The sequence below is a fragment of the Perca fluviatilis genome, chromosome 13 (genome assembly GCF_010015445.1).
Source record: "Perca fluviatilis chromosome 13, GENO_Pfluv_1.0, whole genome shotgun sequence".
NCBI classification, from domain to species: Eukaryota; Metazoa; Chordata; class Actinopteri; order Perciformes; family Percidae; genus Perca; species Perca fluviatilis.
The window spans coordinates 18,468,587-18,484,407 of NC_053124.1; the positions used below are offsets into that span (position 1 = coordinate 18,468,587).

A 15,821-nucleotide genomic window follows, 5' to 3' on the forward strand; every position below is an offset into this window, starting at 1 on the left:
GGGGCTTGGAGCATCGGCATTCACAGAATAAAGTGCTGCTGTCACGGGAGAGGAGACAGCAGTTTGGGGAATAAGGGAGTTTAACACACACTTACCTCATTGTCTGACAGAATGTGGTCGTCGAACCCCGGTGCAGGAGACAGAGGGGAGTGTAACTGGAGGAGAAAAGAACAAAAAGATAGATTAAGATATGGTTCATAGTATGTAAAAGACTGAGCTCAGAATCAGACACTTTTAAACTACAAAGTGGATGCTTATTTCTACTGCAAGTGGCTGTTGGAAACATTGTAAGGGTTGTCCCACATTTTTTTTTTTAAGAATTTGGTGGCGTCTTCCTGTTGTAAAAATTTAAAGAAGCAATCCCTTGAATTTAACCACTTTCTCTTACAACTTGAAACTTAGTATAGCAATAGATCAGTTCCAAACAACTTTCATTTGAATTCCATTGAGATAAATAGTTCTTATTGATCTGCATCATCGAAACATGCTGGCAAACTATTGACAAGTTCTCAAAAAATCAATAGTGGAAAATCTCTTTGAATGGCTTTAGAAAGCGCTTGGTAACCATCAATAAAGTGAACTAAGCTGACAAGCTCTGCATCTACTGTTTTAGCTGGGATACATATGAAGCTAATGTTGTATATAAGCACCCGTTCATTAAGAAAATGATTGAGTAAAAGTCAATATTCAGTGACAGAGAGTGATGTTTTTGTGCACAGCCTCTGTCTACTTTGCCTTATGATCGATGAGGGAGCCATTAATCATCAAAGCACATCTGACAACAGCACCAAACACCTCAGGAGTCGAACAACAACTACAATATCACTGCCACTTTTAACTAAATACCACGTGAATTTTTTACACACTTCTCAGAGAGGAAAACATTGCTTTTAGTGTTTCTTTTCTGACACGATCCAGGGAATAAATTCTGATTTACTAAGTCCTTAGCTGGATATACCAAGGTTAAGGATAATGTGTTTGAAAAAAAGGGAAAGCTCTCCACTTGTTGAGGCACAATACTTTGTGCTTGTCAAGGGTCACACAAGCTACACAGTTATAAACTGTGCACAGAGATCATCTACCCAAGCATCCTCTCCTACTGTGTGCCATAGCGTCTTGATACAGATACAAGTTTCTCCGTTATGGATAACGCATGATTGGAGACATGATTACTTTTATAGATTCAACACTCTGTAATGCAGCAGATGCCTTTTTTATTTCAATGCAATTAGCCAACCAATTAGGCAGAGTGCCCCAGAGGACTCTTGTATGAAACATGGACACAGGTGTCTTGACCTAGTGACTGCACCTCTGAGTGTGTCTCACAATATTTGTTCATCTAATTTGTGGCCTGCTGGTTCTTGGCTCAAGTATCTTTGCAAATTGAAGTGGAATTTTCATTTAGTCAGTCACAGTCAGAAATGAACACAGTATTTAACCAGAGTTTGATGCATATGGGCATTAAATTGAGTCGTAAAAACTTTTTTCATGCATATTAAACTAACATAAAGACCTATAACAGTGTATGTCTTGTTGTTGTGTAATTACACATTGAGACATTGTGTGTGTTTGTGTGTGTGTGTGTGTGTGTGTGTGTGTGAGACAGGATTATGGGAATGTGTTTATATGAATGCAGGAGACACAATGACATACAGGACATGCGAGTATGACAGTAAGCTGATTACAGCGGCCTCTGAAGATGGATGACTCAGGTGTCAATCTGTCAATCATGCTGACGTGCATGTTGACACCCATACGCGTACAAATCAGTATGAATACATCAACTCAGATTATCTGCATCCACTGTCTTCCATGCAGTACACAAAGAGCTCCAAACTAACTGAAGATGTAATATATATAAACCACATTAACAACACCAACTCACATTATGACCTATATTTCACACTTACAAACACACATATTACAAACTCAAATCCTCTATCTAATAACAATAGTGATTCTATTTAGCGATAATTAGGCTCAACAGTGCTGACTATGGCAGTTTACAAGCTGTTTATGTCGGTTCAATAACTGTACAACTGCACAGGATCATAGAGCCTGTGAATGAAAGGTCACAAATAGAAGAGTGAGTGTGTGTCTGCAGTGAATGTTTAACTAGAAACCAGGTGTACATGTGGAAAAATGTGTTTATATTGGAAACGCTGCCTCATATGAGCAGCATTGACCGAGCTGCTTCCTATTACCGAGCTGCTACCTGAGGGGATTCCTCTCAGACATTTACACGCAGGCACCCCCGCGTCTGTACAGTGTGTGTGTGTGTGTGTGTGTGTGTGTGTGTGACAGAGACAGATAGAGAGTTTCTATAGCCCATACCATCCATCATGAAGCCAGACTAACTGCCATAGTGAAAGTGGCCAGCTGGCGCTCACACACACACACGCACGCACGCACGCACTCTTAAACTGACAAGACAGATCACCCACCGCTCCTGGTCATACACTGGCATAAACCACAGTGAGCCAGGAACATTCAGGGTTAACCTTAAATCAGCCCCAGGGAGTCTATGTGTAGCAGAATATATGTAAACACACACGTCATAGTATGTGTGTGTGTATGTGTAATGTGGGGGGATGGGGAGAAATAACAGAATTAATGCTGACTAGACATGGTACAAGGTACATGTGGGTGCGTCTATAAACAAGTACATTTTGAGTGTCTATGTGTCATTTTTATCAGTTATGGTAAGTCCATCAGAGTAGGAAAGAAGATTACAATCATCAACCCGATTATTTAAACCACTTCATTTGAAGGTAAAAGCAAAAGTGAGATTGACACCTGAATTGTTGGTAATAATTCCTCAATGCCAATATGGCAAGTACACTAGGTCAAAGTTGAACCAGGAAGCCAGGCTGTTGACTGTGATGCTAGCAGCTCTGTGAGGCTGCACTCCGGCACAGCTAAATGCTAATCACAGCATGCTAACATGCTCACAATGACAATGGTAACATGCTAATGTTAAGCGGGTAAATGTTTACGAATGTCACCATTTTTGTTCAGCGTGTTACCATGCCAATTTTCCCTAATTAGCACCAAACAGCTACACTACAACTGAGGCTAATGGGAAGGTCAATAGTTTTACAGGTATTTGGTCATAAACTAAAATATTGGAGATATGAAGATATTAAGACATTTCACGGTAACACTTTACTTGAAGGTATCTACATAAGAGTGACATGACACTGTCATGACACAGTCATGACACATGAACCCTAACTCTAACCCTAACCCTAACTTGTCATGACAAAAACCGAATGACACTTGCTAAAAGAAGCGTTACGTCAAACGTTTATGACTTGTTTATAATGACAGTGTCATGTCGCTCTTATGTATATTCCTTCAAGTAAAGTGTAACCCATTTCACTAATATAAATTTCAACTTCATGGTAGCGCTAAAGAAAAAGTCAAGGGATCAACAAAGCCATTAGGATTCGTCCTCTGGGCACCATGGATGTCTGCACCAAACTTTACAGCAATCCATCCAATGGTTGTAGAGATTCTTCAGTCTGGACCAAAGTGGTGGACCGACAGACCCACCAACATTAGAGCCACACCAGTCATATAAGACGATAATTATCCTTTAAAATAAGAGAAGGGGAAGTAATGGGGAAGAAGGTCAATATAAACAGAGAGGAAAAGTGTTAAGAGAGAATCTGCCACATGCAGCTTTGTGGCAGATTGACTTGACAGCTTCTAACAGTCTGATGCAATTCTTTCCGAGCTGTGAGAGTGCGTTAGTGCATTTGTTTGTTGCTTTGTTTGTGTGTCTCTCTGATGGATCTCCGCATGTGGAGGACAGCATGTTGAGAGCAGCAGCAGCAGCTCTGCTCTGTGCATGACATTGAACCGCCTTTCTTCTCACCTTTCCACTACTTTTCTTTTCACCCTTTCCCTCTCCTCTCCTTTACATCTCAATCTCTTACCTATACTCCCCTCTCCAACACTGTTTCTTCTTTTAAATCCTCCTATCTTCTCTCTTCCCTCCTCTCTACTACAGATGGCTTCATTTGTATGCCACTGTTTTTTTTCTTCTTCTTATTCTTTATTTCTCTCTATCTCACTGCCTCTCCCCTCGAGTTTCTTTCTCTCTCTCAACCTTTATGCCTCCGGGGCCTCTCAGCTCTTTTTGAGTCAATCTCCCACCATCTCTCTGTCACTATCTCAATTTCGTCTAATACTCTCTTCCCAGTCCAGCTCCCGGTTTCATTCTTCTCTTCTTCCTTCACTGCTACACCTTTTCCTCTCTTTCTTTTACCTCTTTCACACCAATGACCAGGGTTGGGCCCTGGTTATCACCAATGTTCAACCCTTCTTTTGGAAATTCAAACCAAGCCAGTCAACATGGGTATATCCCTGGTCATGACGATTCAGGTACGACCTTGGTCAACCAGGGAGCAATGCATAACAATATCCTTTAGTGCTAAAAATGGGCGGGGCTTTCAGGTCATATTCACATCACATACTCCCGTCCATCTGTATATCAGCAGAACTAATGTTTTGTAGCTACTTGAATCTGTCATTGTACAGTAGGGAGAGATAAATAAAGCTTACTTTGATTGTTTTGCAGTGATTACGTTCTAAAGCACTAATAAATAACCATTAAACACTTCTCATATGATTTTGTGCAGTGATTTATCCTCCTCTGCATATTTATTGCAGCAGCTGGACAAGGAAGTAGGTTACTCTAGTATCGATTTTAAGACGAGGGGAGAACATTTCTCTTTGTTTGATTTCATTAAAAGTAAACTTGGGCTTTGTTGTCGGATTCACGACTCATTTAAAAAAAAAAAAAAGACAGACTTGTTCGGAAATGAATTGAGTTTTCTGCTTCTGCATTGCTCTTTTAAATGAGGGCTTCTCTGCTCTATTGAATTAGGAATTAAGCTGTGCTACACAAATGTTGGATAACTAAATTGTACAGCTGTTAAGACTTGGGGTTTTAGTACTAGATTAATAAAATCAATTGCCATTTTAGTCCACGCAAAAAAAATTTAAGTGAGATGAAAAAACAGAGATCTTTTTATTTATTTTTGTAGATTAAAACAGATGTTGATAAAGTTTACCTTTGGGGACATAATTTTAAGTTGGAAGAAGGGTAATAAATTGCAATATGTATAAAAATGCAATAATAACATCATATCTTGACATAAATATCATGATAATATTGTATTGTGGGGCCTCTGGTAATACACACACACACACACACACACACACACACACACACACACACACACACACACACACACACACACACACACACACACACACACACACACACACACACACTTTCTCACACACACACACACACACACACACACACACACACACACACACAAAAAAACTTCTCACCTCCCCATTGTGCAGCCCAGCCCCGGCGAGCCCATTCATCACCACTGGCTGGTTATCATTTTCATCCAGAACCTTCTCCGGTACTGGTGGAGGTAAGTCTTCCTCTGGTTCCTCCTGAGGCTTGTGGGAGGGAACGCTGGCATTATTAGAGCGCCTTTTGGCTTCCATGTCAGCGCTGTGACGGCTCTTCTTATTCAGGTCGACTGAGGCGTACTCCACCCCTGCGCACAGAGGGCCCCGCTCAGGTGTGCAGGGGCTGAGGTGGCCGTTGAGAAGTGCAGGGGGATGATGGGGAGTTTCATCTGGGCTCGGATGGATGGTACCGTTCGGGAGGCCAAGCTGTGCGGGATGTACTTTGAGTTCCTTGACGGTCTCGTACAGGGAGTCTTCGACGCTGACGTCACGTGATGCCACTGCAATCTCCTTCACCACCTGGATATCGGATACATACACTGGGTTATTTGATATGCTTGTAAATGTGCAAAAATGCTACAGTAAACTGAATCAATCCATCAACCTCTTGTGGAAAAATTATCTCTCTATATTTTGAGCTCAATCAATCAAACAATCAATCACCAGCCCAATAAAAGGCCAACTAATCAAAGCTTTAATCTCCTGTAACAGCCACATTCAAGCTCAGTGCAAGTAAAAACCTGATTCGGCTGAAGTGAGGCGACTTTAAACATTGACCTCATAGGTGCTGTCTCCTGAGGCTGGGGGTCTATCCCCAATATGGCCGTTGTTGGGAGGAATGCTAGGAAGCTCACGGTCCTGAGGACACTTGGAGGACCTGAGCTCTGATTGGCTGGAGAGCATCTCCTCTGACGGATGGGGACTGGTATCCTGTGTGTCTGTGAGGACTGGCGGTGCACAGAAAAAAGAGAGAGTGTGTGAGAGAGAGAATCAGGGCAAGTAAAAAGCCTCTCATTTGATGAATTTCAATGTGTTTTCTATTACTGATATTTAGTACCCACCCAGGTGATAATGACTAAGAACATCATATAGATATGGCCATAAAAAAACAACAGCTGAGGTTTAAAACAAACCAAAGCTGAAAGTCAACAAAAACGTTGCATAACACCAGCTAACAATAATTATAAGGGGCAGCAGTGACTCTAATCAGTATAATAGATGCTAAGCTAAAGCAAAAGCTAACGGTCTTACTTGTACCGCTGGTTAGAGGACCATTGTGAGAGCTGCTGGCGGCCACGTCCGTCGTTGGACTGTCTGCTGATTGGCTAATCGTCTCTGACACCTGCACAACAAAGGACAAGATGTTTGTCACTGCTGGGCTGAGCTCAGAGGCTGGCAGATCAACTCAGTTATGACCAAAAAAAAATCCAGTTTTAGAGGTTATCTCAATTACACGCCACACCAAAGAAAATTAAATTTCTAAAGGGTACAGAAATCAATCTGCACTTGTCAGCTTGCGCAGGGTAGATGACTTTCACACCTCTGTGCATCACAGAAGCCACTGTCAGCAGATTGTAATGTGTATGGACAATTATTTTTTGATCTTCAGGATTTTGGGGAACTGTCATATTTGCAGATAACAATTTTCACGCTCCCCTGTTCTTTATCTCTGCTTTTCTTAGCTTTTCCAATTGCATTACTGATTACTTTAAGCTCATTATCAGTATGTTACACATGCTTAATTAAATGTACGTAGTGTATTTTTACCCACCAACAAAAGACATCTAGAGATAGCAAAAAATTTCTGCGAAATATAAAAAACAAAACTGATTTATGCCTAATGAAGATACAATGCTGTTTATTCTCAGTCAGTCGTAATTGGGTTCATGACATCCTTCGTTTGATAAAAGGCAGTCTAAAAACCTTGCATGGACACGTCACTTATATTTTTAATGATATTTTTATTACAATTAAAATCACAGATGATACTTTATAGTCAAAGTTCTGCTACAGAACAAACAACCCTGCAGCTGGCAGAGATTTAGTCTTGCTCAAGAACATATCAGCAGAGCAGATTATATTATATTTTCTTACATTAAGTCTTTAAACCATGTCCTCCAGTGGAAGGCAGTTTCCCTATTTGCTACATCGCATGGCTGCAAAATCAGCAGCCAAATCAGCTCTACGAGTCAGCTGAAAAGAAACTAGACCAACCAACACTACGCATGCCAAGCACCTGCCGCATTGAGGCATGACTTATCAACATGCACTTCAACCTGCATACATAAAATGTCTTGTTTCCGTAGGCAAAGATGTCAATCAGTCAGAGCTTAGAAAAATTGTAAAAATATATTAATTGCTGCAAGTCAAGATTCTCTTTGTTTAGGTCAGTTGTCTCCTCTGTGTGAGCAAGAGCTGGTGTATTAGAAGCTCCACAACCCCACCTAGTGGTCAATTACTCTCAGAACTATTGGGATCCATGATGTAATCTTTTAACTATTTTATGGCCCAAATATTTCTTATTATCTCTTATAGCTCTATTATTGTTTCGTTGTTTTATTTTCTTGACCAAGGTGGGAAATAGTTACAAGATGAAGATATCCTAGTCTCATCGTCATTCCGGTTTTATCTTTTTTTCATTATATTCCACATCCAAATCCTGATGAGGGTCCTCATGGGAGAGCAATTGATAAACTTAATTGATATCGTTTTAGATTTCTGGTGCATTTTGCATATTTTATGGAAATCTAAAATGTTTCACACACAGTCCTCACAAAAAAACCACGAGTTGTGGTGTTTTAATAAGTCTGAATGAAAGACATACAGTATTTAAACAATTAGGTTACAAATGTCAACAAACGTGGAGGGTAAGGGAGTGAGCTCAGCTGCAGGGAAGACAGTCAGACAGATTGCAGGTGAGCGAGGAGAGCCAACCTACTCATTCGCAAAGACAAAGATCACCATTCAACCTATCAGGCTGTGACAAGGTCCGTCATTTAAATGGGGCCCTCCTGACACAATCTAACCACCCAGCAATTGCGGATTAGAGTGACGATATCCATCAAATGCAAAAAGGCTCTGAGGAATGTGTATGTGCACAGGGGAAGCACGTAGGGTCACACACACACACACACACACACACACACACACACACACACACACACACACACACACACACACACACACACACACACACACACACACACACACACACACACACACACACACACACACACACACACACACACACAGCCCCAGAGGGAGTGACAGGATAAGAGAATAAGTGGATGTCACTTAGTCTGTGAAAGCCAGGCATTTGTCACACTTAAATGTTGCTTGGTTACTGAAGCATTAGTATTATGGGAGGTAATAATAACTATCAAGAAGACGTAGTGCATTCATAGAAAGGGCAAATGTCAACTCTAGTTCAGTAGTTCTAAGTCTTTTTTTTTTTGTTTGTGCCCTTTGTCTGGTTTCATTGAGAATAGCGGTCAATGGAATTTCTCACATGTGCTCTCTTAGCAGGAGTAACCCTTTCACCATAATTAGTAAACAATCTCATTAACAACTGGATGCTGTCAATCAACTGTGTGTAGGGAGGCTTTGTTTTGTGTATGTTTCTGTGTCAGTGTGATGGAAGTCGTTTAGATGGCAAATCTGTATGTGTGTGCGCACGTGCATTATGTGGAAGCCCTATCTACAGCCTCATTTACCAGTGGTTACACTACCTGATTACAGAGACATGCCACTCACACACCGCTGGGTGTAATGAGGACTGTACACGAGTGCGTGTGCATGTGTGTGTGCATGTGTGTTGTCTTGCTGTGTATGCATGCTTCCATCTGTAACACAATGTGGGTGCTTTTGTTTAAGAGTGAGAATGGATCTGAGTAAATATTTATTTTCCAGCGATTAGATTTAATTATTGAGCTTTCACTGCTAGAGTTTCTTGACTTTCCCAGAATCCCAACCTAGTCTTTAAAAAACATCTCTGGTTACACATGATTGTTTGCATAATGTGAGAGACTGTGTAGTAGAGCAAATGTGTATGTACAGTATGTGTGTGAATGTTCACACACATGTAATTAGTAATCTGCCTGACACACTGTGACAAGCTGACTCAAAATACACAGCTGTTCCCCTCCGCATCATCTAATATCACATAGACAACACTCACACACACAAAAAAAACAACTAAAACATAAGAATCAAAACTTTAAATTAATTCTAAGGGACAGAAAATTCAAAAATTGCCTTTGGTTTCCCTTAAAGGAATTAGTTTGACATTTTGGAACATTCCCTAGAGTCTCTGCAGGCTGTCTGGGAACCTCACGGTGACAAGACAGGAAGTAACTGCACCTAGCCAAGAAATAGTCATACCCATTATTCCCGATGAAACCACAAAGTGTAATTTTCACACTTTGGTTTTTGTATAGATTAAACAAACAAGAAATAATGTGTTAATTAGGGAGCTTTAGAGGTGTTGGTAGGCAGATTTTGATACCTTCAGACAGAGCCAGGCTTGCTGTTTCTCCTTGTTTCCAGTCTTTATGCTAAGCTAAACTAACCGTTTGCCAGCTGTAGCTTTATGTGTAGCTCGGCAAGAAAGCGAATAAGCGTATTCATCAATATGTCAAACTATTTCTTTTACAGCTGCACTTCATGCATGTATTACTGCAAGAATAAGCCTGAAGTCCAACTCACTCCATTCACAAGGTTCTCATGGTCTCCTGCTGGATGGCCATTGACTGCCTTCTTCTGCCTAGAAAGGGAGAGGAATGGAGAGACAAGAGGGTTTAAGGATGAGGGATTAAAGGTGGATGATTACAGAACACAGAGGACACCAGGCAGCACTAATATTGTAATTTGTGGTGTCGCCATCATAGTTAGGATCTTGTGTGAATCTAAAAGAAAATGAAGCGGTTTCTCTCTTCAGATCAGGTGCAGGCCTGGGTGTTATTCATCGTTTTGGCGCATGGCTTAAATGAAATTATGAGGTTAAACTGCTAGTTTTCAGGTTTTCAGGTTCAAATCCACCCAGATATACAAGCTCTTTTATTTCATCAGCTATTGGCTTTTTGAACAAAATGTAATTTGTTTAAAAGTTGGATAGCATAGCGTTGTCTCCTGGTTTCTGCCTTCTTTGCGCTGCTTTCTTTAAGCCAAATTGGCCCTCAGGGATTATAGCTCTATTACTGTTCACATATTTGGGTCTCATAACTTTTTTTTGCTCTTGGGGGCATATTATATATATATATATATATATACACACACACAGTAAAAGCAATTACAATACTACAATGACTACATGCTAGCCCCTTTTGACAGCACACATACTCATCCACTATTGTTGTAATAAATCCATTACTCATCATTGCTGCTGCAACCATAATTACAGTGGGTAAAAATACCCGCTCAGGTAGTTGTGCTACTTTCAACACTACAATGCACAGCAGCCATTTACCAGGAAGAGTAGATAGCTGACTGTAGGTGAAACCGCCTTTCCTGACATTGTCTAAATATGTGAGTGTTTCCGAGAATAACAATAATATAGGTCAGTACTGTTCATGTATGTGTGTTTGTGTCTGTGTGCGAGATGGTGCTCACCCCTGGCAGCTAGCACACAGCAGCAGCAGCACAGAGACCAGCAGCAGGGCGGCGAGGATGCTGAGGGTGACGACCAGGACCAGCTGCCCACTGCCCAGCCACGACGCCACACCTGTAGCAGCTGCCGCCACTGACCCGACGACACCCGCCTCCGGCCCCCACCACACTCCACTCAGCACCGGAGCCATAACGCATCACACTGTGGGGGGGAAGGACATTGGACAGGTACCGGCTGGAGAAATACAGGAAAGATAAAAACAGACATTAAAATTTGTTCCTTTAAATTCTTTGAAAAGAGAAAACTTAATAGTTAACCAGGAATGCTTTACATGTTTGATAATTTCTTCTTTCGAAAGAGACAGTTTTGAGCAAATGAATCTGGTGGAAACACCTTCTGTGAGATTAAACATGCAGTGGAAGAATCCTAAATGATTATTGTTGGTTCAGGATAAGTACAATATACTAAAACAATCTGTCAAACTGTGCAACTGTGTCTTGTCTGTTATTTGTCAAGTAAACAAACTTGACTTGATTGTGCAGCTGCTTCATTCAGGAAATTGCATTAATCATCCACCAATTTTATTATGAAACAGCAAAGAGTAAAATGAAAATTTCTATTTGACCATGGCCAGTGAAAACTACAACCTTTTTTGACTGACTTTTTGATCAGTTTACTCCTTCAAAGTATACAGATAAAGAACAAGGGGTTTATAGTAATGTCAAATCTACTAGTAACCAGGAGCTCAACTACAGTATATACTATTACCAGACATGGCCAGCAGGTGGCAGCACAGAGCAAAGTCAGACTGCAGTGCAGGCAGTGATCTGCCTCAGTCTGCTGCAGTGGCCCTCACACCAGAGCCACCTCAACTGGTGTCTGGGCTCTGCGCACAGCATAAGCAACCTCATCACGTCTCGGTCTAACATCCAAAGTTGGGTCTCACTGAGCTGATGGAACCCCTGATGTTATCACGGGTGATTTATGGAGCCGTGTGGTGTTGCGGGTGACTCACAGCGAGGGGATGCGGCAGCAGGGATGAGCTTGTATGTCTTAAAAAAAACTCCAAACAAAAAAGGTGGAGTGAATGTTTCACTGTGTGTGCAAGTAAACGACATCTGGCACTGCAGTGTATGATAGAGATGTGGGCAGACAATAGGGGAGCAGGAGTGAAAGGATGATCAAAGGCAGAAGGTGGCATGCAGGATGATTGACAGGGAAATACAGTGAGCGCCTTTCTAGCTGCCCTCTTTTTCGTGGGTTTCTCCTTTTTAATTAGCTGACGAGACAGTTACAACGGACCGGGCAAAAATTTAGAGAAATTGACAAAAACGTGACAATCTAGCTTTCCTCTACTCTTCTTCTCTTGCGTGTGCACTAGCCAAACTCCTGTCTGGAGCAATGTGTGTGTGTGTGTTGTATGTACAGAATATGTGTATTTAGTGCCGGTGGTGAAAAACTCCATTGTGTTTCTCTGCTGGCCTATGCTAATGCGACTGGGGAGGGTGGGAGATGGGGAAGCGCTCCTCGGCTTCTAGCGGCAAGGAAGTTTTGTGGCGAATCAGACAGAGCTGCAGAAGCCAATTTTAACTTCTTCTTCAAAAGGACACTGAGGAATTCCTGTGTTTGTTGGAATGCCTGCTTGTTTTTCCCCCTGAATGAAAAATACGCCGCGGATCATGCTGCTATCAGTGTGAGTGGCTGGTGAGAGGCGAACAGAACCTCACCTTGACACGTTGGATGATTAGTCAGGTTGGCCTCGCCTGGAAGAGAGCAGATAAAAATGAGAAGGGGGGAGGATTACTGCTTGGTGGAAGCTGACAATTATCCTTGGAGGGTGTTGTTTTGTGTCTGTGGATGCATGAACAAGTGTGTGAGTGTGTGGGAGAGCAGCAAGGGACTTGTGAGTATGTTTGTGTTATTTTAAAACCCATATCAAATGCATATTGGACAACAGCCTGTCTGCAGCCTCTCAGAGTCACACACTTTCTCCACACACACACACACACACACACACACACACACAGACACAGACACACACACTAACAATTTATTTAAGTCCACTTGAAAAGAATAATTTACAGGGACATACATATTATAGATGCAGTGAAATACTTATACAAATAAGCATACCCGTCCGTTTTTATGTGTATAAGTAACAGCATCTTCGCCATATATGGCGGCTGCCTTTGATAGCAGACAGAGCAGAGTAATTTGCTATCCGTATAGCCCTCTTTTTGGGCATCCCAAGCTGACGAAGCCCTTTTCCAACCAGCCTGTGTGTGTGTCCTAAGCTGCCAAATATGATGACAAATAGTCGGCACCTGTAGCCTATAGCTCTGAGATGGTGTTTAGGAGAGGTTGGTATTTAATGACTTTGGTCAAAAAAGCTTCCTCCATGCTAGGATCAAAGGTGCATGCAACCTCTAAAACGAACACCTCACTGCACTCCTCACTGATCACAACATCTGGTGTATTAGCAAGCAGGTGTGTGGAGGTATCAGAAATACTAGTGCAGTGCTGAAACACTGATGGTTTTACACAATCATTTTTATACATTCTTACTGAAGGTGAGAAATGGTTTGATGTCTTTCACACACACACACACATACACACACCTTCAGCAATGTACAGTGTCTTCAATACCCTCTCACATACACACACAATGTCTACTTTATATTGACCAGTCGGCCCATGTAACTGAGAAAATAATAACCCGATGACATCTCTCAATTGTATCCTATAACACATGATACTGACTGTATTCTCCAAAGTGTTTAACATAATGGACACACACACACACACACACACACACACACACACACACACACGCCCCAAACTGCATTGTTTCAGTCTATAAACCTGTTGTCAAACCTATGAATCTTCACCGTTACACCAGGTTTGTACATTCTGGTGAACACACACTCTTGACCTTGATCTCCCGATTTTGCTCGAAGTGACTTAGAATTGGAGTCTATGTGTGGTCAAAATGTCCTCCAGTCCTCCACCCTTACCACGACTAACAGCTGATAAATTCCATATCTGATCTCGTCAAGAGGCTTGTATCCAGGTGTCACTATCTGCCACAGTGTGCCAGCTTGTGTGCGTCTCTGCTGGCACTTAAACCAGAATAATTACCGGCTGCCACAGCACGGTGTCTCCATGGCAACATTCTCTTCTTCCCATCAGTGCTATTTATTGTGGTAGAGAGAAAAAAAATCCACAGACATGTTTTGAATGCAACTCATACTGAGGTGGTGTATGTGTTTAGGTAAGTTATTGGTTTTAAGTGTACACTTGTTTTAGCTTTGCCTTTGTTATGCTTGTACTGGATGGTAATGAAGATGATGAAGTAACAGTTCAGGGTTAGCTAATAAACTTCACTATTCTTGAAAAAAGAATCGCAACACAGAGTCCAACTTGTTGCTATAGTGTTGCTCAGTTGTCATGGAGATGGACCAACAGATCAGAACAGACCAGTGAAGTCTATTAGAAGCACTTATCCGGTGAAGGCTGAGCGTTACTGCCACAGTCTCCAACTGAGCTTGAAGACGTAAATGTGACGTGAGCAACGTGTCTGAAAGTGTGAAGTCTAGCTGTGCCAAGAGAAATCTCAATCATTCCCAATCTTGCAGAGACGGAGAGCGTAGGTATATGTTAGGAGATAACATAGACACAGGCTAATTATTGCTAACTAAAATGCTAGTTAACATTAGTAATCAAACTAAACAGCTAATGTAAGTCGAAACTGCCTGCGAGCTTCTCCTGTACTGTATGGTAATTCCTCTACTATGCGACAGAAAGTTGCATTAGCCTATTTTTACAAAAATGGCTGCTACGGATAACAATAGCCATAACGTGAGATACAAGGTAATGGGGGGGGGGAAATATCTAACCCCTTTCTCTGTTCTAGTATGGTCACTAGCATCGCTTAGAGACAATCTTCAAGACAACTAAGCAACCCCACCAGCTGAGGCCAGATGTGGCTGAAAGTTGGACCTTGTGCTGAGACTTTTATGTCAAGATGCTTTTTTTTCAACAAGCCAACAATGAACCTTCTGTGTCTATCAATATGTTTTGAGTTTGCAGATGTTAAGGTGTAACCACCAGTAACAATAATACTGGATTTTGACATGACCAACATTTCTGTCAACTCTACTATGCCACATTAAAATAATTCTCTGAGTCCTCCTTGTTAACTCAAATGGAATGAAGAACCTGTTAAGTACAAACACAGATCCAGCTCTGGTTAACATTGCTGACGTGCTTCCCTGCTGAGTAAAAAATATGGAGTAAACCATCCATTCTCCCCTCTGAGGACACACGTTGTTCCTAAATACTTGATAAACACCATACATAAAAGCTCTCAGTACCTCTTTCACTGTGGAAAACTCCTCGCAGGCCACCACCATGTGATACAAGACACCAAGCCAAGGACAACAACTGAACTCTCTTATGCTGTCATTCTCTTTCTCCCGGCGCTTTCAGGCTTTGATGAAAGAAAACAGAAGCCTTGGAAGAAAGACAATCGGTGTGGCTGTCTTCTGTTTCATGCCATAGAAAATAACTGACTGGAAAAGCCATTTGAAAAAGGAATGCGTTTTGGGAATTAAGGCAAAAATCCAAATTCTACCCTCATCCAGCTGTACACACAAACACACACATACAGGGTGTGTGTGTGTGTGTGTGTGTGTGTGTGTGTGTGTGTGTGTGTGTGTGTGTGTGTGTGTGTGTGTGTGTGTGTGTGTGTGTGTGTGTGTGTGTCATCTGTTGGACAAGCTGTTGGATAGCAGCGAAAGACTGAGGGAAGAAACTAAAAGAGAATTAAAATCCTCAGGCAGAACAGTGCTTTACTTTCTGTTGATGCCTGTGTGGCTGTCCTCTGGGTGCACACAGACGGGGAAGGTTTACAGCTGGATGGCTGCTGAGAAATGAG

At 41.7% G+C, this 15,821-nt stretch overlaps 1 protein-coding gene across 2 annotated transcripts in view; it reads right to left on the reverse strand.

The window, feature by feature from the left end:
* pag1 (phosphoprotein membrane anchor with glycosphingolipid microdomains 1) overlaps positions 1-15,821 on the reverse strand; it is a 49,758-nt gene that overhangs the window by 3,011 nt on the left and 30,926 nt on the right. Inside the window, exons 2-8 of one of the 2 annotated variants that reach the window (XM_039819614.1) lie at positions 12,613-12,648; positions 10,888-11,119; positions 9,985-10,042; positions 6,532-6,622; positions 6,058-6,227; positions 5,368-5,799; positions 96-155 (exon numbers count right to left, since the gene is read on the reverse strand). In XM_039819614.1, coding sequence (XP_039675548.1) covers positions 96-155; positions 5,368-5,799; positions 6,058-6,227; positions 6,532-6,622; positions 9,985-10,042; positions 10,888-11,075 — 999 coding nt within the window. In that variant the 5' untranslated portion in view covers positions 11,076-11,119; positions 12,613-12,648. The remainder of the gene's footprint in view (positions 1-95; positions 156-5,367; positions 5,800-6,057; positions 6,228-6,531; positions 6,623-9,984; positions 10,043-10,887; positions 11,120-12,612; positions 12,649-15,821) is intronic. The other variant, XM_039819615.1, reaches the window with a different exon arrangement.